We start from the raw sequence: 25,761 nt of genomic DNA, 5'->3' as shown, positions 1-25,761 counted from the left end.
CTTTCTCTGTTTTGCCGTTGATCAACTTTAGTGATAAGATTTTAAATTTTTACAATGATTATAGACATCACAAAATACATATACACATCTATGTATTTAAGTGAATATATTATTAGGAGCATAGTTCTAGAAAAAGAACTCGTTCTAAAACCTTAACTTGTTGAGACTCAAGATGTTATGAGTTTCAAATTGGGGAGCTTGTAATAATTATAAGGTTTATAAATTCAAATGAATCTTCACATTTATGCAGGTTAATTTTTATGAAAAGCTTCTTTCTTTAGATTTGTGCTCATAACACATATATCTTACTTTAAAAATTTATACAAGCAATTATTTACCATGAATATTATTATATATTGAGATCCTGCGTGCGCTAACTTAATTGTTATTTTCCTATGTTGTTAATAAATCTCATGTTATTTAATATCTAGGTTGTGTGGGATTTAAAAGTATTAATAAGGGAGAATTTTATTATTGGACTACAAATATGACTTTATTTCAAATCAATGCCAAACAATTCTAAAATTACAATATATTGACCGAGAATGGACCGCCACTGCTTATTGGGACAGGTCGATGTTGGCGATCTGATCCTTGTTGATGTTGGTGGCGGTCCGGTTTTGATCAACATTGACAGTCAAGTCCTGGATAATAGGTGGGATGGGTCTTAGTTACTATCAGTGATCGGTCCCATTAGTGGAGGTTCAATCACATTTGGCATTGATAGTCCATTCCTAGTCAACGATGACAGTTCGATTGACACTAATGTCGAATAGTATTAAAATTAACAAAAATTAAATTTTACAGTAAAACACAACCTAGGTCATCTCTTTAAAAGTTAATGGATTAATTATTTAAATTAAGATTATGAAAGGCTAAATAGTAGGAGGATTTTTTTATGACAAAATTAATTAAAAAATAAATTAAAACTGAATAATTAAAGCAAGTTTAATTGAAAAAATACCAAGCATAAGCATCACAATTAATTACAACCCAATCACTTAAACTTAATCCTCTTCATCTACAAAATAAATTTAATTTATTTAATTTTATGATTCTAATTTTGTTATATATTTTCTCAAATTATCATTCGATGATTAAATCAGAAATTAAGTTATGGATTAATTAAAATTTTCTTTAACCCACAATCTAACAATTGTTTATATATTACCCACACTAGAAATAAAGTATGAATAATCATTTAAGCCAGGCCAAATTGCTCTTATAATATTATATCAATCGATTATTGCAAGCAAAACTTTAGATGAAACATGCAATCCAAAAATTATACAATAAAGCTACTTTAATTAATAATAGCAATTAAAATATCAAATTTAGAGGTAGGAGAAAAAGAATAAATTAAAATAAAACTAAATAAAATCTTTTCTGAATAACAACAACTCTAATTATAACTTAAAAATAATTTATGATTGATATTGATAATATTAAGAAAATTAGTTCTTTCTATAACTAAAAATGACTTATAAATAAGACGAGCTCTTAGAGTAAGTATTAATTAATAAGTCATCACTCCATGTGAACAAGGATCTAGACCATATCTGGATCCGATTCTAACCAGCCTGTGTCAAATTGATTCTTCCACAATTTTATGACAGAGACAGCACCTGCTTCTTGAACCGGTTTGCTGAAATGCGGTGGGACGAAGAATATTTAATTTCTGTACATAAAGTAAGTCCAATATTATTCCAAAATTAACAAATAGTTTCTTATGGTTTTTTTAAAATTTTTTTGCATATTTAATTTGTACCCTAATCACCAGCCTTACGACATATCATTCATTTGAGAAAGCGATGGCTAAGTAATTTTTATTCTGGGAGAAAATATGAGGAGGTATAATATAGTTATCAATGTTAAGAAAATAGGATTGCTCATTAACCAATCAAGGTATATGCGAATCAATGGTTCAATCGTTGTGAATAATGATCAGACTATAAATAAATGATATTTTGTTGGGTAGAACAATACTGACTAAAATGACCTATTCAACAAGGATAGACGGAAAGAAAATAATAAGGAGAATAGCAGAGAACGCATTTAGAGGAAAAAAATGGTGAGGGCCTTGTACAACTGAGATTTCATTTATCTATAAGTGAATCGATAAACCTTTAATTACACATAGATAAACATTTAAATATATTGGGCCCTCATTGGTTTTTTATCTTATGGGGCCTCTCACTGCCATTCTCCCAAAATAATAGATAAATGTTGTGATCATTTATGGATGTCATATACAATTGTTATCTCTTGTAACATATATTAAGGTATTGCTTATTCTATATGCATATATTTAGTTAAACAACGTATTTTCTATTTCAATAACCAAACATTAGATCATTACTTTTGTGGATTCAAATTTAATGTCAAAGATAATATTATTAAGATTTAATTAATTCAAAAGTGATATTATTACAACAAAAAGTTTAAGATGTTATGTACTCTTACAAAAATAATGAAAGGGTAAACATGAACCTCAATCTTAATAATTTAAACAAAAATTTTGAGTTAACGCCTCCATCTTATTTTTTTTGGGGGGAGGGAGGTTTGGTTGCCTATTCGATATTCAGAGCTTCACCCTGATTAATTCAAATTCAACTTGGGTTGTATATTTAGTTATGATGGGTAAGTTTTTCAGTAAAAATTTTATACATATATAGGGCTTGAATTCAAGAACCTTATTTTCTTGGGAAGGGGGGGGGGGAATTAATCATAAATCAAAACAAGAGATTCTCAAAGTCATGAGCCCACAAAGTCCCAAATCCTTGGGCCCATAAAATTGGTGAGAGAAGCCGACAATAAGCCAAGAAAGTGGAGCTGAATCTTGGACCCGTACGTCCAGAAAAATATTTATTAAGAAATACTTAAATTCCAAGTTCAAGCACATGTTTAACTCTTTTTTTCTTTAATTTTTAATCAGATTGATATTAAGAAAATTCAAATAAAAATTTTTAAGTTAATTTCATGAAATTAAAAATCTAAAAATAAACTCCACGGGTCAATCGTATAAAGTTGAACAAGATTGAAGCATTTGTCTCAATATTTTTAAAATCAAACAGGATATTGAATCAAAAAAGTTAACGGTTCATGATTCACATGATTTAATTGAGTTACATCAATGGTTAAACCAAACAATTAAATAAAAAAATTACATATGTATATAATAATTTAAATATAAGAAATGAATATGAAATTACTATTTAACTTAAAAATAAAACTAAATAGTTTAAGTTTATTATGACTTAATAAGCCACTTAATATAACATGATATCAAATGATTAAAAAATTAATCATTTTTAAAAAAAATTGATAAAATGAGCATTTTTTTAAACAATTTAGTTTTTAAAAATTGGATCTGATTTCTGACTTGATTCCAGTTCTTGATCCAATTGCTTCTCCAAAGCGGTCAAATCTAGCTTAACTCTCCAAATAATTTTTTTGTCTCAAATAAGCTGTTAGTCTGATCAGTCGACAGTTTGATTGGTTCATTTAATTTCATTTTTTAATCATTGATTTGTTCTATTCATTTTGGCATTGAAGAAACGTTTTGTCACTATCTGGAGACATCCTGCTGTTCAGACTATCAAATATTTCCACAAGTAAGTGCCCGTTTGGATGAGGAAAGAACGCGCGTTTTGGACTTAAAATCGATTTTTTCTGTCAATTTATCCAAACAGTCGAAAATGATCAAAAATCGATTATGGGCCAAAACGCGCGTTTTTTCAGAAGCTCCCTCTGTTCGCTTTTTGCCAAAAGTTTGTCAAAAACGTTGGGAAAAATTACAAAAACAGGTCCAGGAAAAAATTACAAAGAAAGCACATAATTTAATAAAAATAAAATTAAACTCTCTTCTTTTCTTTTTTTTTTCCTTAATAAAATTTAAACTTTATATATTTAAAAAATTAATATTTGATATTTAAAAATTAAATTATATAGTAATTTATATAGTTAAAAATTAATTTTGATTAAATTATCCAAATATCTTCAATTCTGTTAAAATCAATTTTAAAAAAACAATATCCAAACAGATTATTTTTTAACATAATCAATTATAATTAAAATCTACCACTTAATCAATTATTTTCATAATCTATTATACTCAACTGAAATCCAAACGGACCCTAAGATCCTTATAACGTACGACTTGTGACTAATGAGACACCTCTTTTATATATATATTCAAAATTTGTTTGGTGTAACGACCCTAGCCCATTTTCATAGTAAGTATACCTGAACAATCTTTTGACGAATCAATTTTTTAGGAGAAAAATATCTGTTTGTATATAAAAATAATGATAAAATTAGTACTGATACTGGTATATGTTCATATTTTATGTATTTTAATAATTTTAAAATAATATTTAATAAAACCATTCGTGTTTTTTTTTTTTTACCAGCAAAAGGAGAATATATCATTAACGAGGCAAAACAAAAGGTTAGCGTACAAGGGAAGTGACACTTTTACATATCAATAAGTAATATTAATAACAATTTACGTGTTTTATCCTTCAGTAACTTACTACTATTATTATAATAACAATGTTTTGGAGGCATTGCATGAGAGGCAAATTTAATAAAATAGGTCATATTTTTAAATATTTATTGTATTTTTTTAATTTGTGTGCGTGATAAGTTTGAAAGACAAATACAATGAGATGGATAGAATCTAGATATTCAGATACAAAAATAGAATATATATATATATATATATATATATATTTGGCCGGGTAGCACTCACTGTGCACAAGGTCTCTACAGAAAAGGGGAACAAAATAAAAAAAGCAGGTGAAAGAAAAGAACAATTTATTTTTGAGAATATGAAGCGTTTGCCAATAGATTACAAGGCCACTTTATGAGCCCTGGCCCATTACAGTAGCCCGTTAGTCATTGGCCCCAACATTCCAAACCTTTATGGCTCCATCTCCATGAAGCAAGCCGCGACCAAGTTTTATACTGGGGGACTTATTTTCATTTTTCAAGTGTTAATTTTCAAAGACATCACAAACTTCATTTAATTTTTAATAAATTATAAAGACTCTAAGTTTCATTAACAACTAGAGATGAGAAGAGTTGCATGTTGATAAAGACTCTTTAGCAAACAAATCTTTGATTCTTCAATATTTAGAGTGCATGGTTCTCTACTATCAAAATGTAAAAGAGTAGAGTTGTGCAAAATTTCTTTAGTCCTATTTAACCCGATCCAATTCAAACAAAGTTGGTCCAGTATGGTCTTGTAAAAAAGATGAACTTGAAGGATTAAAAAGGTGAATAAGACTTGACTTCATCTTTGAACTGGACTAGGTAGAGAACCAAGCTTTTAGACCACCTAATCTGGTCTAATCCTATAAAATTATTTTAATATAATTATAATTATAATGTATCATGAAGCTTGAGTGTTGAGTTGACTTTGAATCTTTTGGATTGTAACTAAAATGTGTTTTGTTTTTGTTGAAGATTGTTATAGATTTATTATTATTAAATTTTAATATTTGGTAATAAATTTTATATGATTATAAGTATTTGTGTTATCTTAATTGAGTTTATTGGGTTGACATGAATTGTTGCGTCTCACAAAAGAAAACGGGAAAGCAAAGTAAGGTATTGAACTACCAAAACTAACCTTCTAGTCATATAGATCAAGTCCAATTCTATTCACTTTTGGATTAAGCATGGACTAGTCTAGATTATATGTTGCTTAACCTAGTCTTTTTCATAAAAGAGATTAGACTTTGAGTTAGGTCAAACTCTATCTTTTGTGCAGCCCTATATAAGAAATTGTGTTTGCATTATGATATAAAACAAACATGAAAATTTGAGCCAACGATTAGGGCAAGTCGATTGGGTTTGAAATACTTGCACTTAAAGAAAAGCCTATAGAACTAAGTCCAATTCTAACACTCTCAAATTTCGGGCTTAGATTCGAGTTGATTTGAATATCCAAATTTTTTTAAAAATTATTTTTCTCTCCTTTTTGTACCAATTTCAATTTTTAACTTTAAAAATAATTTTTTTCAAACAACGTAATCACAACAATACACTCTAAAATTTTAAAATACACGCACTAGATATAAATCATAAAAGTTACAACAAAATTAATGACAAAGTTTAATTTAGAAAGTTAAAGTCCTGCCTCTCATCAATTATTTTCCTGAAAAAATAACAAAATTAATATTATTTATAATTACCATTTACTAGTAGAATTACAAATACATGCCGCGCGAGTATAATAATAATAATAATAATAATAATAATAAGTATTAATCGAGTTCTTTGTTGGGCTCCACTCGTTCATTTCCCACCACGTTCAAAGGCTTGCTTGGATCACAGGAATCGGGCACTAGAAAACAGAAAAGGAATGGGAAAATGCATAACCCCTTGCTTGGTTGGCATGATTTTTTATTCTTGAGAACCGAATTTCTAGGCATTACCTAGAAAATCAATTCTTTAACTAGCTCAAAGGAAAATTTTACTTTTCCCAAGAAAATAATTTTAATCCCCACTTTGGTCCCTGTCCCTTGCCCATAAGATCAATTCGATCATTCACTCCCCAACGTCTTTCACCAATAAGTCACCCTCCACCATCCAGTTTCAGTAGTAAAAGAAAAGAGCTTGATTTCGCACTACTCCATCTCCAGCAAAGCTTCATTGAAAGAACAGTGCACAACTCTATCTCCGTAGCAAACTCCACCACTGGATTGAAGCCTGCCACCAAACATGGATGACGACGGCCATTATTCTCCCTATCAATTGATGGCATCATTGCTTGAATAAAATGAGGCGATGATTTTTGGTTTTGTTTAGTGGAAGAAGGAGGCTGTGGAAGGAGAAGAGAGTCAGGGGGTTGAAGGTGAAAGTTGTGGAAGAAGGCCATTGACAGACTATGTTGAGAGGAAGAAAAAAATTGTTGATGAGAACCAGAAGAGAACCACGGGATAAAGATGAAGACAAGGACATTATTGTCTTTTCATTTGTGAATTCTTTTTCCATATTTAATTTCATCTGAACGAAACAAAAATGACACCAATATCTAATCTCTTTCCTATTCTAGTTCCAATTTCTTGTCTAGTTTCATTTATGTCAAAATATTTTCAGTGAACTAAACAAGAATTGTCAAAAGCTTTTCTGCCTGCTTTTTCAACAAAATTTTCTTTCTCTGCTTCCAAAACATTTTCTCTCCCTTTGTTTCTTGCTTCTCTCATGAGGTGCTATCCTAGATCTTCGTAAACACTGTTATGCTTCCAACAAATCATTTTCTTTGAGATGGAAACTGTAAAACCCAACTTCAAATAAGATAAAATCGAAAAAAGGAAGAACAAACACATCTTTAAAGTTTGAACTTATAAGGCTCTAGAAATGAGAATGAATGTAATATCTTAATTTAAATTTTATTAATTATTTTAGATTAATAGATATTTTAAAAAATATTTAAAAGTAAGTAAATTATTTAAAATATAACTATTGAACTAATTTAGGGTAAAATTTTATGTCAAAATTCTTAAAAATTATAATTATTATTAATACTATTATTATTGTTATTAAAAAAAGGGGAGAAAGAATAAAAAAAAGTGGAGAACGGGGGCTTGTGTAAGCGCGTATATGTGTGTGAGAGAGAGAGAAGGGGAGGGGGGAGAGAGAGAGATTGATAAATTAAAAATAAAAAAAAGAAAATATGGTAGTGCGGAACGGTTTCGTATCTGTAGCTTGTGTGTGTGGATATATATATATATATATATATGTATATATATATATATATATTTATTTATTTATTTTAAAAAAATGAAGGAGGGCGTCTTAGTCGTGGGACCCAATTTTTTTTTAAAAAGCAACACACGCTTCCCTTCCCTTTTCATTTTCATTCTGTGCGCGAGCAGAGAGAACGAGAGAACGCAGTTCGCCGGCGCCAGGAGAGCTGAGTTTTAAAGGTAAGGCTTTCTTTTGTGCTTTTTTTGGGCCAAAAAACAAGAGTCCGTTCCCTTAATATCAAGGGGGGGAAAAAAAAATGAGTACACGCACTAATCAGAAAAAACAAAAAGGAAAGGAAAGCAAGTAAATCTAGATACAACCTACTGAAAAAAAAAAAAAACAGAAAGCAGTAAAAAGAATACAACCTACCCCAACCCAAAAACTAAAATCAACCTATTCCCTCTCGTTCATGCAAGTTGGCAAAAGAATCAATCCCAGGAACATCTTTCTTCTTTTGATAAGTGGTCACAAGCAAGTCAACAGAAGGTGCTGTTTCATCAAACCATTCATCAGGACACACCTCCTTACAACCCATCACTAAATATCCTATTTGAAGGTAAGGCTTTCAAATAAGGTATTTAGGGTGCGATTTTAAGATTTTTAAAATTATATAAGTATTTTAATTTTTTTTTTGTCATCTAACTCCTTTAATTTTTGATTTTATGATTGTGGAAAATCTAGGGTTGGGAAGAGGGACAAATTTATAATGAATAAATGTGATGATTGAGGTTGTTAGTAGCATAATAAATGTTTTAGAGTATAAATTTGTCGATGAAATTTAAATTTGAGACTTATGAGTTAAACCGTGGACTTCTATGGATAGATTTTTATTAAATTTAAAAATATATATTGATTTGTTGAGTTTAAATAATTATTTGGAATGAGAAATAGATTATTATGGCTATAGAATGATGATTCTAGGCTTGAGACTAAATTTGTAATTTTTGAGTATTTTTATATGCGAATTTATGAAATAAAAAAATATTGATAATAAAAATTAATTTAGAGGTTGATTTCAACTTTTTAGTGTTTATTGATGATTAAAAGAGGAGTTAGAAATTTTACTTGATGGTACTAGCTCTAGATTTATATTAATAGTGAGATTAGAATTTTTTTGTATGCTCTAATTCTATTATTAAAGTTATTTTATTAGTTTTAATAATTAAAACTAATATTCATAAATAATATATTATTTGTAGATTGTGTTGTTGGTGAAGATTGTGGTGGAAGAGGAATTGTAAAGAATAATTTATTGAAAAAGTCACGAGGTATTCATGCTTTTAATTTATGATTAATATTGCTTCATGTTAATTATGTGATTGTTGAAAAAAATTATGAATTGTTGTTAAGAAATTATTTTGTTATGTTTATAAAAAAATTGTGAAATTGTGAATATGCATTTTGAAGTATTTTTGCCAAATGGGATGTCATGTTGTAATATTGTTGAAAATGGAAAATTATGAAAATTGTATAATTGTACAATATTGATGTGAACTTGTTTGTTTATTGTGGGAGGTGTTGGGAGACTTGCTATTATTATTATATTTATGTGCCATGTGGTATATCCCTATTGGAGGCCTAATAGGTGGCTAGTAAGGGCTTAGACTAATCTATCTTTAATCGAGTAATTTAACACTGAGTGAGGGCTATGGCTCGAAGTTAATGGAGGGAAATAATGATAGTTGTTTGTCATGCATTACAATATTTCTTGTATTTTTGTTGGAATTATATGATTGTTGTTTCCTTACTTAATAAGCACACATTTAACTACTTGTATACATTATCATAAATTGGCATTAGTTACTGAGACTTTTGAATCTCATTACGTGGTTAACAATTTTTAGGAGAAGAGCCAAGTGTGTGGCATTTGGAGAAGCCCTTGAGGCTTAGTGGTGTGGAGCCACTTCCTCTCTCTGGGTTTGAATTTATAATTTTTATAATACATTATTGCCAATAAGGCTTTATTATTTATTAAACATATAGAGTCATGGTTGTGATTGTGCCTCTTTAAATAGTTTCTGCATGTTATATATTTTAGGACAACTGTAAATATGCATTGTTGATAAATATTTTTGTATTTATTGAGGCATTTATGATACTTGATAATGTTGGATGTTTTGAAAACAAGTATGTGATTAGGCCATGTGTTTTGGTTTGTTTGTTGAGTTCAACCAATTGGTCTATCTATAGATGTTAGCTTTGGTTTGTAATTGTAAGGAGCATAGGGATGGAAAAATAATATTTTGGCCTAAATGACATGTGAAAAGATAATTTTATAATGATATTGTGTTGCATAAACTAAAGTCAAATGTTAGATGAATTCATGTTGATTTTCTCTATATAAATTATGTTAGGTGGCTACAATCCAATTGTGATTATAGATGTGTATGAGTAATAACAAAAATTATTTTTGTGTTATTTGAGAAGGTTGCTAGGTGGTTATAAGATTTTCAAATGTGTAACTATTCTATTATTTATATTATATTTTGTTTATCATGTTCAATTTTAAACAGGATCATGTAGGCCTTTTACACTTATATTGTTTTTAATTGCTTGGGATTCCAAATCTTAGAGATGACAATTTAAGAAGTTTAAATTTTACTTACCATAATAGTACTTATTTATCTAGTTTAATCTTTTCTACCATAATAGTTATTTTAAAAGGTGGAATATTTTATAAGGTTATATTTTATTATTTCCTACCACAGAAGTGTTTTAAAGTACAAAAATTGTTTTAAAAAAAGGATTAGTTAACTTTTATTTACCATGGTGAACACTTTTCTACCATAGTTAAGTTAATTGTTTCGGGAAAAATTTTAAGGTGTTACATATACAGAGGAAATGTCTGACTCTGTAATATGTACTTTGTGATATCCACCATGACATTACCAGAAAGGCTATCCCATAATTAAGGTCACCATGATAGAAAATAGTTGAGCATAAAAATTATTAATTGATTAAAATGTTAGGATTCTTAAAAAAAATCCTTTTTTGAAAACAATGTTTGAGTTCAAATGAGGTGAAATAATACACAAAATAATGTGGAAGCATGAGAAGATAAAAGACTAGCATAAAAAGTAGCAAAATGGGGCAAAATAGACAATTTGCCTAGTCAAGGTAGTGTGCCACAATGCATTTGTTATCTACCATGATAGATGACATATAGGGAAAACTCCCCTCACTATGCTTCGTGCCACGGAGCACTTACCATATGTCGCGGCGCACCTCTTTTGTCATGATACCATCAAGCCATCATGATAGCAAACTCAAAACATATGTTTGAAGTGTGTTGTTTTGCTGTTTGATCTCTAATTTGAGTGATTCAGGTGTACACTCATAGGTAATTAAGCTACCTAGCTAACGACACTGGTTACATGATAAAATGATACACTATTTAAGAATTAGACACCCAAGTACAAAACAATCACTTTTTCTTTAAAAGAATCCCAAAGATGTCCAAACCCATCTACTAAGCACCAAAAGCCTTAAGATGACTTAAATCAACTCAAATAGATCAAAATGCACTTGATGCAGCAATCATACAATCATATAACTATCTCAATCATATTTTGGCCATTAAACCCTATTTAACAATCATAGCAAGGCTCATAGCAAGGCACAAAAATTATAGTTTAAAAAAATATACCACAATGTCCGATTATAACATCCTATCTAAGTACAAAACATGTACTAATATTTCAGCCTCCTACCATACATTCAACACATGCACACCATTTTGGGCTGAAATATCAAAAATGACATAACTACTTTCATATAAGTGCAAGTAGAATAAGTGTGTCTCCTAAGTCAGCACACACACACACACATTTATGAATTACACATCCAAATAAAGTGCATTACAACAAGAAGCTCTTCTACTCCTTGCTTGTACTACTCTTACCCCTAAAAGAGCTTTCACCTATAAAAGTGTAACCACAAGAGTAAGATCAATGTTTTAATAACCAAATAATCTAATATATCTATAAACAAGTTGGGAAAATAAATGAGTATGCAAAGGGAGCAAAAAATTAGTTAATCAAATAATGAGCGCAATAGACATATTTCTCACTCAAGCAACGCATAATCAACACATCCACCTTATATCCTCCGCATTACCTCCAATTGAACCCGTGGGCTAACAATTTAATAGGACTAAGTCTATATAACTAGATTAGCCCAAACTTACCAATTATAGGAGGCATCCTGATTAAAAATGCCTTCGCCCACTTTAGAACCACAAGTTTGCCCTTTTAAGCTTAAGGTTTGTCCAAATCTTAGGTCAAAACTCCAAATCACTATAGAATCACTAAACTTATGTATAGAAGCTTGAATTAACTCTTAATAATCCCAATAAACTCAATGTGTTTAGTTTAAACCTAAGGAAAGATGAGATCATCATCCAACCATACCTAAAACCTTTAAAAATTTGAGTAGGGAGAAGGAGGATGAGTTAGGAAGCTTACTTGAACGTTTTTTAAGCTTAAAGTACCTCCAACATGGCCAAATGACCAAGCCCTAGTAGCCAAAATCTTCCTCTTCATCACCTCTCCCTATTGTTTTCCCCCTCTATTTCAGACGCATGCAAGCTTTCGATTTAACTAGAATTTTGCACATCCATCGCAATGCAAAGTGCCTTCACTTTGGTTGATGGCATAATAGGAGTAAATGAAAATTTAGGCCTCATTCTAAAGCTTGTTGGCTCAAAACTCATCCTAGGTTTTGGCAAGTTCATTACTAATATAAAAAATCAATAAACTCAATTTATAGTTATTCTACTAATTTACCCCCTTTAAGTTCTAAAATTCAAAATTGAAAATTTGGGGATGTTACATACTTGAGCTCTTGGGATTTTTCTCCTTATTTAGATATGATTATCTAAAGTTTTCTAGTTGCCAGCTTTCAACAATTAAAGAAAGGAGGACGAAGATGGAAGATCAAAGATTTAATGAAGAAGATGAAGATGGAAGAAGACTGAGCATGAGGTTGTGAGTGTTGAGTGTTGCCATTTTTCGACCAGAGAGAAGATGGTCATCATTGTTGTTGCTAAAGAAGGAAGGAGGAGAAGATGGATCATGGATGAGAAGGTGAGAGGTAGAGGTGTAATTGCATGGAATCAAGAGAAGGGTTTGGTCTAGAGTTATGCAGGTGCGAGAGCAAAAGCAAGCAAGTCAATTTACTTAATTCAATCTTTTATTAAAAAAATATAATTAGTGCAAGTATTTGGATAATGCTTGCTTATTGGGACTATATCCTGTATAAGCCCAAAGTAAGGGTTTCTTTAACGGAGAATTACATACAAGTCCCACACAACATATTTAAATACCACAAGATCTATTGGCAATTAAGCAAAGAAAAATGACCAATGACCATTTGTCATTTTTCTTTGTTTAGTTGTCAAAAGACCTTATAGTATTTAATTGTACTGTGTAGGACTTCAAAGTAATTCTTCTTTTTTTTAAATACCAAGTTTGACTCTAAAATTTTTGAGTTTACTTGGGTTAGCCTGTTAGGTTTAGCCCAAATTATGTCTACTAAATCTAAAAACACTCTTAATCCATAGTTAAAGTTCCCAAAGTACTTAAATGTAGTTAAGACAGGTGTGAATCATTTTCAATGTCATAATAGAGATTCACTCTAGAGATGGATTTTGAAGAGACAAGGCTTTCCTGCAAGTGAAATGTACTTAAAAGGACAAATTAAAAGTACCATCTCTTCTTTTAATCGGCATTAAAGTCTTGTTTCCTAAGGTACAGGCTTTTACAAACCCACTCAAAAAGATATCATACGGCATTTAACCTAAGCTTGGAAATGACTGGACCTGGCCCTTATATTTAAGTTCAAACTTCAAACAAAATCAAATATTCTTTAATTCTATCAAGTATCTAATGATCACATTTAGTTGGCTCAATACTTACCAAAATTTTCCTTCAATTTCGATTCCATTGTTTGGGAAAACTTGAGAGTATTACCTTCTTTTATCTAAACTAATCCGAACTTCCATTATATAAGATCATTATTACCAATAACGACGGCCTCACATGATCAAGGTTGTAAATATTTTCTTCAAACAACGCTTCAATTTGTTAGCCATATTAGAAATCACATAATCAAGGGGGTAAAAACTAGTATAAGAACGCCTAGTGGTCAAACAAAGGATTTTTCTATAAAGATTGGACTACATCAGGGATCATCTCTGAGTCTTTATCTGTTCAACTTGATCTTAAATGTTTTAACCAAATATATTCAAGGGGAAATTCTTAAATGTATGCTCTTCGCAGATGATATAGTTCTTATAGCAGAGACAAGAGAAGAGGTTAATTGCAAACTTGAGTTATGGAGGAGGACATTGAAGTCGAAAGGTTTCCGTCTGAGTAGGAGTAAGACGGAATATTTATATTGTAAATTTGGTAAGAGACTATTCGACAATAATTTGGAAGTGAAATTGGGAGATCAAATTATACTTCAAGTGGAAAAGTTTAGATATTTAGGAGTCATTATTCAAAATAATGGCGAAATCAGTGGAGATATTTCACATAGGATTTAAGCTGGGTGGTTTAATTGGAGAAAAGCTAAAGGAGTTATTTGCGACCGTAAGGTGCCTAATAAACTTAAAGGAAAGTTTTATCGCACCGCTATCAGACCGATAATGTTATATAATAGTGAATGCTGGGCTTTAATGAGATAAAGTTGGAGTAGCAGAGATGAAAATGTTACGATGGATGTGCGGACATACATGTAAAGATAAAATTTGAAATGAGCACGTACGCGAAAAAGTGAGGGTAGCACCTATTGAGGAAAAAATGATAGAAAATCGGTTGAGATGGTTTGGGCATGTACAAAGAAGACCAAGGGAGGCACCAGTGAGAAGAGTGAAACATATAACTTTGAGTCCGATTAAGAGGGGTAGAGAAAGGCCTAAGAGAACACTCTTGGAAGTTGTTGAACACGATCTCTTAATTAATAATATTCCTAAAAACTTGATAAATGATCGAGCACAATGGGGTCTTGCAATCCATGTAGCCGACCCCACCTAGTAGGATAAAGGCTTGTTGTTGTTGTTGTATTAAAAATCACATAATCAAGGTTGCAAATATTTTCTTGCAACAACTCCTCAATTTTTTATATTTTCCCGGAATACATGTTTGAAGTTAGAAACAGAGGGACTCTGCTATGTTTTGCATTTCACAATTTGATTAAAATAACAAATACATGCTTAAATGGATAAGCCGAACTCAAGCTTGATTTTTTGAAACTCATACACGCCAAGACCAAAAGCTCCTTTTTACTAAAATTCCAAATTTCCAAATATGAGTCCAAAAAATATGCTTAAGCGGGTGGTCCAACTTGTATTTCCAGAGCTACCAAATTCATTACTGGGAGGCACTAAGCTTACTTGTGCACATATAATCCAAGGCAATGAACAACTCTCACTAGCCATGTGCATAACTTTGATTTAAATTTTTAGAATTCTTAAATGTTCAACTAAGCTCTGTATTCTGATCTCCTTTAATAGTTTTTGTTGAAACCATTGAGTTGTTGACTCAATGTTGCTTCCTCTTAACCATGAAACAATTTATTCAATTCGTAGAAGGTTTTACTAATTTAATTGAAGATTTCGAGTTCAAGTCATCAAAATATAGTTATGTTAAATGTTTGTGGGAATACCTTTACGTGGCCTGCCACGCTGATTTTTCCAATATTAATAGCAGTTTTTTTACAACATAGTCAAATTTAATTCGCATAGCCAGCCTGTTTTGACCAATTTTTGATTTTTCTTACAAGAATGTCATCACTTCTATATGTATGTATATATGTATAATCATGGGATACGGGCATGGAGCATTTGGGGAGAATGCATTGGTTGTTTTCTTAATTTCTTGATTTAGTAATATTTAGCACATTAAGTAAATTTTGACCCAGTAATGCATGATCTTTTTAATGCTTAAGTACCATATGCATAATTTTATGGTCTAGTCAAAAGATCCCCATATTAAGTATATTTTGATCCAGTTAGCTAACATGAATATTTTTTTTTAATGCTTAGCAGCTATATGAATAATTTTAAGATTTAGTCAAAAGATTCATATAATACCTGTTTTTAAAATAATGTTTTAAATTTTAATTCAATGTCCAACGGATATTTTTTTTATGGTACGTTGTAACTTTAATTTCAGGCGTTGAGCATATATGATCTATTCAATTAGCTTACTTATTTTTCTATTACATGATGTCTTAGCTTGTTTTCTTATTAGTCAAGTTGTTTTTATTTATAATACCAAAAGTATTTTGAACACATATTAAATCTAGATCTAGATGGCTCAAGCATGACTAAATTGTTTAGTCATATTGATGACCAGTGTGATATTTTTTTTATTTGGTCAAACTAGAGGCTTTCATGACTAAATTGCATTATTTAGTCATATTAGATGGACTTTGTAATTTGTTGTATAATATACACTCTGGTCAAATATAAGATCAAATTTAATAAAACTAGTAGTACATTTCGTTCATGGAATTAACTATGAATTTAATAATAAAGTGCACAAACATTATTGATAGAATTAAATTGGGTTCGTTTGACTTACTTGGGTTTTTCTTTTACTGCATATATTTATATAGCATTTAGACTTAGGATGAATGAATCAATATGGAGTTAATGGATTAAAAAACAAATGTTTTTGGTCAGTTATTTGTGACTTCTTACTTACGCACCAACGAAAATCTTCAATGATGCAGAAGGGTCTGCTGTCATTTTCATATTAATCTGACCCGGGAATCTAGGATTAATGTATACGATCAACATGTAACGGCTCATAATATTAATTTACTCCATCCATTAAAAAATGTAAAGTATTTTTAATTGAATCTCACTTTTCAATAAAATAGTTAATTGTTCTCAAACTAATATCATTTTTTTATATTTACTCTTATTTAATAAGATGTTTTATGTTCAAGTAAATATAAAATAATTTACTTATTATAGGTTCTTTTAGAAAAAAAAGTTAATTACACCTCGAAATACTTAAAATGCTTTACATTTTTAAGCATTTAATTTTTCAAAAAATACCTTATATTTTTAAACTGAGGAAGTAATAAGCACTATCATTGGCTTGATGTCTTTATAATTGAAAATGCTAGCTTGCTTGTTTCTCTTTTAACAGAGTTGAACGTAGAATATAGGAATAATTAATTAGAGATATATATATATATATATATATATTCATTTTGTCAATGTATGTGAGAATAGATTTTTAAAAAAAATAATCAATTATTTCGTTTGAACAGATCTAGCTATTGGCGCGCCTTGGCTTTATATATATTAGATAGTAAAAGGAAGAAGAAAGCATCAACAAGCTTGGGGCTTGAGAGAAGAGCTTCTCGCTAATGCTTCTATTTTCCTCCATGACTCTTTCACGCCCCTCCTTCCATGCTTCTCTCACTCCAGGTTCTCCCTCTCTCTCTCTACACACACATCTATGATTGAGTATTATCATCTTGTTTTACAAATTCACTTTTCTTCTCTTACCACTGTATGAATTAAAACTCAACTCGCGATTGAGTTGGCTAACAAGACTAGTGAACTAATTCTTTGATTGATTCATTCAATATAAGTTTTTTACATGTCAATTAGGTTAGGTTTTATTTTTTTCCCCTATAATTGAGCTTGAAACATCATTTTTAGATATGTCAAATATATGTGCTTTAGTAGTTCTGTTTTGTTAAATGATGTGTCATGAATGTTCCATTTAATGGTGATTAATACATTTTTATTTAAATATCATTCTTTTCAAGATTGTGCATGAATATTTTTGTATATTTTACTTTATATATATTATTTTAATCATAAAGGACTGCTCACCACTACCTCACCCTCATCTCCACTTCCCCCTTTTTAAAGTGAGATTTAGGGCCTATTTAGTTTCTATTTTAATTTTTTTAAAATAAAAACGTGCTTTTGAAAACAAAAAATCAAATAGGCTCTTAGATTTTACCATAGTTGCCTGTTACTCTATTCATTATTTTTTGCCTCTTTCCTTCCAAACCATCTATGATTGAGTATTATCATCTTGTTTTACAAATTCACTTTTCTTCTCTTACCACTATATGAATTAAAACTCAACTACTAAGATAAGTGAACCAGTAAACTAGTTCTGACTGGTTCATTCAAAATATGTTTTTTACAAGTCGATCAGGTTGGATTTTATTTTTTCCCTATTATTTTGAGATATGTCAGATTTATGTGCTTTAGTAATTCTGTTTTGTTAAATTATGTGTGGTATATACATGAATGTTCCATTTAATTGTGATTAATACATTTTTATTTAAATATTAATCTTTTCAAGATTGTGTATGAATATTTTTGTATTTCTTACTTTATATATATTATTTTAATCATAATGGGCTAGTCACTACTACCTCACCCTCATCTCCACTTTCCCCTTCTAAAAGGGAGATTTAGAGCCAATTTAGTTTCTATTCTCATTTTTTGTTTTTAAAACTATTTTTTAAAACAAAACAAGAGAAAAATCTGTTCAATTATGTTAATTTAAAAATAATTTTAGAATTAAAAAATTGATCGATAGTGATGGTCACTAGCAATTAATAGTGACGACTTATGATAATGATTGGTTAAAGTAACTGTATATTTTAATAATAAAATATAATGTATTTTGGTAACAAAAAATAAAATAAAATGAAAGCAACTTAAGATATTTCTGTTTTTTTTTAAATAAAAAATGAGAACAGTTTTAAAATAATTAGATTCAAAAACACTCTTCTAAACAAGTTTTTTAATTTTTTTTTGTTTTTAAAATAAAAAGTGTTTTTGAAAACAAAAATCAAATAGGCTCTTAGATTTTGGTATACTCGTCTGGTACTCTATTTATTATTTTTTGCCTCTTTCCTTTCAAAACCAAATTAAAATAAACTCACAAACCTCTAAAATCACATAATATTTAAATCTAGTATTAACTTCTAACAAACTCTGAGGGGAAAAAATACTGATCTGAATGTTAGTACTTGATGTGAAAAATCGATCTACTTCATCGATCAAACCGAGTATTCTTACTGATCAGTTTGTGTAGATGAAAGTTATTTTTCAGATAAAGTAGCAATATTCAGATCAGTATTTCTTTTCCAGAGAGTTGGATATGGTATCTGTTTAATTATTGGAGCTAACCAAGAGGAAGATCCGATTCTTTTCCAGTAAATAACTTTCATAGATAAAAGCCAATGATTAAAGGATTTAAATTTTCTGATATTGAAATTGTGAATTTATATAAACAAGTGAAAATAATAAAGAAAAGAAAACTTAATGTAAATTAACCAAGATCTACTTAGAGGATTTAAACGCATGATTATATATGTTTTGTAGCATAAGCGATGATACTTAAATGACTGAAGAAATTCTTGCATAAACCCAGAGCATCACGTCAATAATACTCTATCCAATAAAGACATATCTTAAACAACTTTCTCGAACACACCCTAGTACTATCGTGCGAAGTTCAACATCCTTGCATTTGTTATGTAACCCATCTTATTTAGTTAATATGTTGTTGATTAAACTTAGATAATATTATTTTATCAGACAATTAATTAAAATTTTAATTTCATTTCAGTAATTAATGAGTATGACAATAGTCACTATTGTCAAATTGATTTGAACTAATTAGTGAAAATTTTAATGAGAAAACTTATATATTTAGCCTTATATATTAAGGTCCTTTTTTCAAATTAATCAAGACATATAAATCTTTTATATATTGTTTATATTTTTGTTATTGATATTATCAACACATTAAGATCCACTTATTTTGATTTGAATGGATAAAAGTATATTAAGTTTATATAAGACTAAGCATCTAAGTCTTGCCCTTAATTTTCATGTTAACATGCATCATCAAAATATCCATCTTTGTGATCATTAAAAAAAAAAAAGAGAATTACTCGTACAATTAATTTCCTCACAAAAATGTACACTTATTTCAAATTTGCCCTTATCTTTGACTAGAGTATATATGCTTTTGGTTGCAATTTCAAATTTAATTTGCATATTATACACATACAGTATGAATTCGTTTACACTAAGATATGATACACCTAGTATGCATATATTTTAATGTAGTACTTGATGATAGCATATTTCATCCATGTAAGCTACCTAATTAGTCATAAATAAACGATCTAATTAAATATATGAATTATATTTCACATCCTCATTACAATTTTGACTTTGAATAAATAAATTTTGTGGTGAAGTTAGGTTGCATGTACGACAAATTCAACGGACTCCTCATGCGACTTGAAATGACAATTTTTTTAAAAAAAATCATGCAAAAATATACGCAGGTGTGAAGTGTCGGTCAAATTAGATGAAGCTCGTGCATGACAAATAAAGTCTTTTGAAATCTTTTGACAAAAAAAAAAGATAGTGTGGAAATCTTTTATATATATATATATATATATAATATTATGGATATAAATACTTTTTTCCCACTTTTCATAACGTACTGACGTTAATTTTAATCGCATGCATATGCTTCATGTGTTTAAGAAAGTCTGACAGTATATGTTGATATATTTCTTGGTCAGCAACTTCGGTTGGAACGCCAAATGTAGAGAACAAAGTTCACATAAGTAAACCTAATATTGTAAGTATCTTCTATGAACTTCTCTTTCAGATCAATTCAAGTTTATACAAGAGCAATTAAGAATGAAATGACAATTTTCTTAATTTCTTTGTTTTTCTTCTACAAAATACAGATGTTTGAGGGGAATAAAGAGAGAATAAAAAAAATATTAATAAAGTTGAACTGTCTGTATCAAGTTATGATACAGCTTGGGTGGCAATGATCCCATCACCTTCTTCTTCACAAGCTCCTTTGTTCCCTCAAACCCTAAATTGGTTATTAGAGAATCAACAAAAGGATGGATCATGGGGTCTTTCCAATCGTGATGAGTTGTTGACCAAAGACTCTCTCCTATCTACCTTGACTTGTGTCCTTGCTCTTAAGCAATGGGGTGTTGGTAAACAGCAAACTAATAGAGGTAATGATTCAATCAAATTTAACAAAAAATAATGATTGTTTTTTGTCTAATTCATTCCTTAGAGTGTCTTAGCTTTAAATCCATTAATTATATGTTGTTAAATAACGAGATATATATGTCATCTCTTGTGCTGTTAAAGGACTTGCATATATTGAGTCAAACATTGCTTCATCTTTTGATAACAAGCAACATTCCCCAATTGGATTCGACATCGTCTTCTCTCATTTACTCGAGAAAGCCCAAAAGTTGGATCTGAATCTTCCTCTTGGAGGGAAAAGTCTGGAGTCATTCATCCAAAAGAGAGAAATGGAGCTCCAAAGGTATATATATACTCCTTTCAATATATGAGATAGATAATTAAATCACACAGATTTTAAGAAAAATAGTACTTAAGTTAGTTGTTGTAAAAATAAATGTATTGATTTCCTTAGAATATTTCCCCTTTCAATCATTTATATTGGAAACTATCCTTGTTGATTACACATGCGCAACCAATATTAGTTTAAGTAGCCAGTTTAAGAGAAAATCACAAATATGGTAGACGAAATAGATTGAAGTCTTACATTTAAGACTAAAGTAAACTCTTTAATTAGCTCTTACATTTAGAATTTGGAGGAAGTAAGAAACTTTCATTGAATATATACCAAGTTATTGATTAACATGCTTCTTCTCAACAATATACAGAGGCTGGACTAGAAGCAATTTAGAAGGCTGGAAAGCATATTTAGCATTTATTTCAGAAGGATTTGGAAATTCTCAAGATTGGGAAATGGCTATGAAACATCAAAGAAAGAATGGATCCTTATTTAACTCACCTGCCACTACTGCATGTGCTTTCACACACCTAAACAATACACAGTGTTTTGATTATCTCCGTTCGTTGTTAGATAAATTTGGAAATTCTGGTCAGTGGCTTTTCAAACTTCTTGTGATTTGTTTTTTCTCGTCTTAATTTCAACTGTGTACTAATTCAATTGTATATATACACACAAATGTTGAAATTTTCAGTTCCAACGTGGCATCCTTTTGACGCCTTTGCTCGAATCTATATGGTTGACAGCCTTGAAAAATTGGGCATTGATCGTTTTTTCGAAGAGGAAATCGATAGTGTGTTAAACCAAACATACAGGTAATTGACAAGTGTCCACACACACACACACACAAATTCCAAGGCTCAATAGTAATCTATGTTTCTATTTTGTTTATTGTTGCAAGCAGATTGTGGCGGCAGGATGAGGATGATATATTTTTGGAACCAACCACATGTGCCATTGCATTTCGTTTACTACGGTTACATGAATATGATGTTTCTTCAGGTTTTGTCGCGCACTAATTGATTTCTGTGAGGAGGAAATTAAAGAGACCAAAGAAGCAACTAAATTTGACATTTATATATTTCTATACGTTTCAGATGCACTGAGTCGCTTTTCGAAAGACAAATTCTGCAATAGCCTTGAGGGATATTTGAAGGATGTTAATGCTGTTATGGAGTTACACAAGGCTTCACAAATACCTCTACTTTCACATGATCCAGTTTTGGAAGAATTAAATTCCTGGACAGGAGATTTCCTTAGGGAATATTTGTCTTGTTCCTCAGAACAAGATCACAAGCCTCTTCATAATATTGACCATGAGGTACGTAGTTAACCATTAGCTACAATCTCACGACAGTTTAGTTCTTGACATCTCCGTAATTAAATGATGTTTTATTATGTCAGGTTCGTTTTGCTTTGCGATTTCCTCATCACACTTATTTGGATCGTATGTTTAACCGAAAAATAATGGAGAATTATAAGGCTGACCAAAAGAGAATTCTGAAAACATCATACAGGTACAATACTTTTTCTTATTATTTTTCTTCTTGCACGAACCCTACCCTTTATCATCCATCCTTCTCATATTTTTGTGGATATTCTTCTTGCAGTTCCGTGAATCTCGCAAACAGAGAATTTATTGACCTAGCAGTGGAAGACTTCAACAGCTGTCAGCTGGTAATTCGTGAAGAATTCGAAGAATATAACAGGTGACTCTATTAATTCGAAGATCTGATTGTGAAATTAATATCTCTTGAGGTTAATTGCTTCTATAACTCAAACAAAGCTCAAATGGACGTATGCAAAACTACAAGATGGCTAAGCTGATCTTAGTTGACACCCCATACATATGTAGAGTGTTTTATTTTGTGAGTGGTTATTCATATACAATTAATCGCCATGAATCCCACACATTTTTGGTCTACTATTATATCACACAAGCAGGTGGTTTATGGAGAGTGGAATGGACAAACTCCAGTTTCCCAGACCAAAAGTGGCATATTCGTACTTGACAGCCGCAGGAACACATGTGGAACCAGAGCTCCATGAGGCACGTATGTCATGGGCAAAGAATGGCTTGCTTGTATGTGTTTCTGATGACATGTACGATGTTTGGGGTTCTGAAGAAGACCAGATAAGGCTTGTCGAACTCATGGAGAAGTATATATATATATATATATGAACCCAAGTTTAATTTCCCTTGTGAATTTAAAATTCCCTCCAGCGTTATAAATTAAATTGATGCTGTATATGAACAACATTGAACCACAGGTGGGACGTAGACATCGAGAAGGAAATTGTTCGGAGCCAGTTAAAATATTATTCCTAGCACTGAAAGGAACAATTTGTGAGATAGCAGACCAAGCCCTTAAGATTCAAGGACGAAGCGTGCTGAAACACCTGATTCAGCTTGTGAGTCAAATATAAATATATACCATCCATAGAATGTGAATAAGTAGTGGTCAGAACAAGTAATAATTAAGTTGATTTGCAGTGGGTGGACTGTCTGCAATCTTTCCTGCAGGAAGCTCAGTGGAGGAGAAACAATTACGTGCCAAGCTATGAGGAATATGTGCCCGTGGCACTAATATCATTCGCCTTGGGACCAATTCTCCTCCCAGGTCTGTATCTGGTAGGACCTGAGCTTCCACAGGAAAGCATTGAAAGTTACGAATACAATCGCCTGTTTGACGTGGTTAGCATTTATGGACGATTGCTCAATGACATCAACGGCTACAAGGTCAGTTATATCTTACTAATTCGACTTGATTAATTATATATCCCGCTTTAGGATATTAATTAGGGTTTTGTGTGTGGTTATGCAGAGGGAAATGGAGCAAGGAAAACTGAACGCAATAGCAGTGAGAGGGAGGGAGGGATCAGGAAGTGAGGAAGAAGTGGTGAAGAAGGTGAAGGAAGAGATTGAAGAGAGCAGGAAAGAGCTGTTGAGAATGGTTTTGCAGAAAGAAGGAAGCATAATACCGAGCCAAGTGAAGGATGTGATATGGAAAATGGCCAGATCGTTGTACGTCATCTACAAGAAAGAAGATGTCATCCATTCACGTGACTTGTCGGACGAGGTCATCAGTATCAAAGATGCTGTTGTCAGCGATCCTATTGTTTTGAAATATGATTAATTAGATAAAAAACCAGACAAAGAAAATAAAATGCTCAAGACAACAAGATAGTGTAAGCTGGCCTCCTTTCACTTATATAAATAATGTAAGGTGGCCAATACAAGCATTACACATATACACAAAATATACAAGGGCATATTTGCATAGTATAGGGGCAAAGTCGATCTTATTCATATCCTAACTAATTACATAATTAATAAATAACTTCATTCTCTAACATTCTCCCTCAAACGAGAAGGGATAACAAGAAGTCCAAGTTTATTCTTGCAAACAGTGAATAGAGGAGGTGAAAGAGCTTTAGTGAAACAATCTGCTACTTGACTGTGTGAGGGTATATATCTAACAACAAGTGTGCCTGCAATGACTTGATCTCTAACAAAATGTAGATCTATTTCAATATGCTTTGTTCGAGCATGTTGAACAGGATTAGCGGCCAATGCATTAGTACTTAGATACTAGATTGTAGGAGGACATCAGGGAGCACAACCAAGTTCATATAATAATGAACACAACCAATTTACTTTAGCTATGATATCTGCTAGTGCCCTATTTTTTGACTTAGTGCTGGATCTTGACACAACACGTTGCTTTCTGGATGACCAAGTAACCAAAGTGTCACCCAAATACACACAAAAACTAGCCATTGATTTTCTATCATCTATATTTATAGCCCAATCAGCATCTGTAAAGGAATTAAGTTGCAATTGTTGAAAAGGTTTAATATGCAAACCAAGTCTATAAGTACCTTTGAGATATCTTAAGATCCATTTCACACCTTGAAAATGAACATAAATGCGTTGGGACATAAACTGACTCAACTTATTTATAAAAAAGGCAATATCCAGTTTGGTAGTTGTAAGATATTATAAAGCACCAATAGCTTGATGATAAACAGTGGCATCATTCAGAGGATTTCCACCAGAAATAGAAAATTGTCTACCAATAACCATGGGTGTGGATACTGGTGCAAAGTCAAGCATCCCAAAATGCCTTAACAAATCAAGAACATATTTGGCTTGACTTAGATAAATTCTAGAATTAGTTCGAACTACTTCTATTCCCAAAAAGTAATGAATGGAACCCATATCCTTAAGTGAAAAAAAAAGACTCTTTAATTTCTGAACAAAAGATTTCAAGTAATCAGAATTATTACTAGTCACCAGTATATCATCAACATATATTAAAATAAACACAATCAAATCTCTAGTTCTTAGCATAAATAGGGAGGTATCACTCCCAAAATTAAGAAAACCCCATTCTAACAAGGTTAATCATAATCTTTCATACCAGGCACGACGTGCTTGTTTTAATTCATAAATGGCTTTGGTGAGCTTGCAAACATGAGTCGATCTTCTTGAATTAACAAAACCATCATGCTATCGCATGAAAACTTCTTCCTTGAGAAAACAATTCAAGAACGCATTATTTACATCTAATTGACAAACCTCCCATTGAAAGGTTACATCAATTGCAAGAACAATGGGTGTTGTTGTTGTCTTCAC

At 31.0% G+C, this 25,761-nt stretch overlaps 1 protein-coding gene across 1 annotated transcript; it reads left to right on the top strand.

Annotated features, from left to right (window-relative positions):
* Positions 1-17,093: 17,093 nt before the first annotated feature.
* Positions 17,094-24,476, top strand: LOC129316172 (ent-kaur-16-ene synthase, chloroplastic-like). The gene is made up of 14 exons (XM_054960477.1): positions 17,094-17,203; positions 20,353-20,411; positions 20,524-20,808; positions 20,948-21,128; positions 21,493-21,713; positions 21,817-21,937; positions 22,027-22,124; positions 22,220-22,443; positions 22,527-22,639; positions 22,733-22,831; positions 23,067-23,282; positions 23,394-23,534; positions 23,617-23,862; positions 23,948-24,476. Exons 3-12 carry the CDS (start codon positions 20,610-20,612, stop codon positions 23,449-23,451), a joined length of 1,530 nt encoding a protein of 509 aa, XP_054816452.1. The 5' UTR covers positions 17,094-17,203; positions 20,353-20,411; positions 20,524-20,609; the 3' UTR covers positions 23,452-23,534; positions 23,617-23,862; positions 23,948-24,476.
* Positions 24,477-25,761: the final 1,285 nt, after the last annotated feature.

Source organism: Prosopis cineraria, unplaced genomic scaffold, assembly GCF_029017545.1.
Source record: "Prosopis cineraria cultivar Desert tree isolate PC_DT_omini unplaced genomic scaffold, ASM2901754v1 PC7, whole genome shotgun sequence".
In the NCBI taxonomy this organism is placed as follows: Eukaryota; Viridiplantae; Streptophyta; class Magnoliopsida; order Fabales; family Fabaceae; genus Prosopis; species Prosopis cineraria.
Note: the sequence above shows the minus strand (reverse complement) of the source record. Positions and strands in the feature narration are given on the sequence as shown.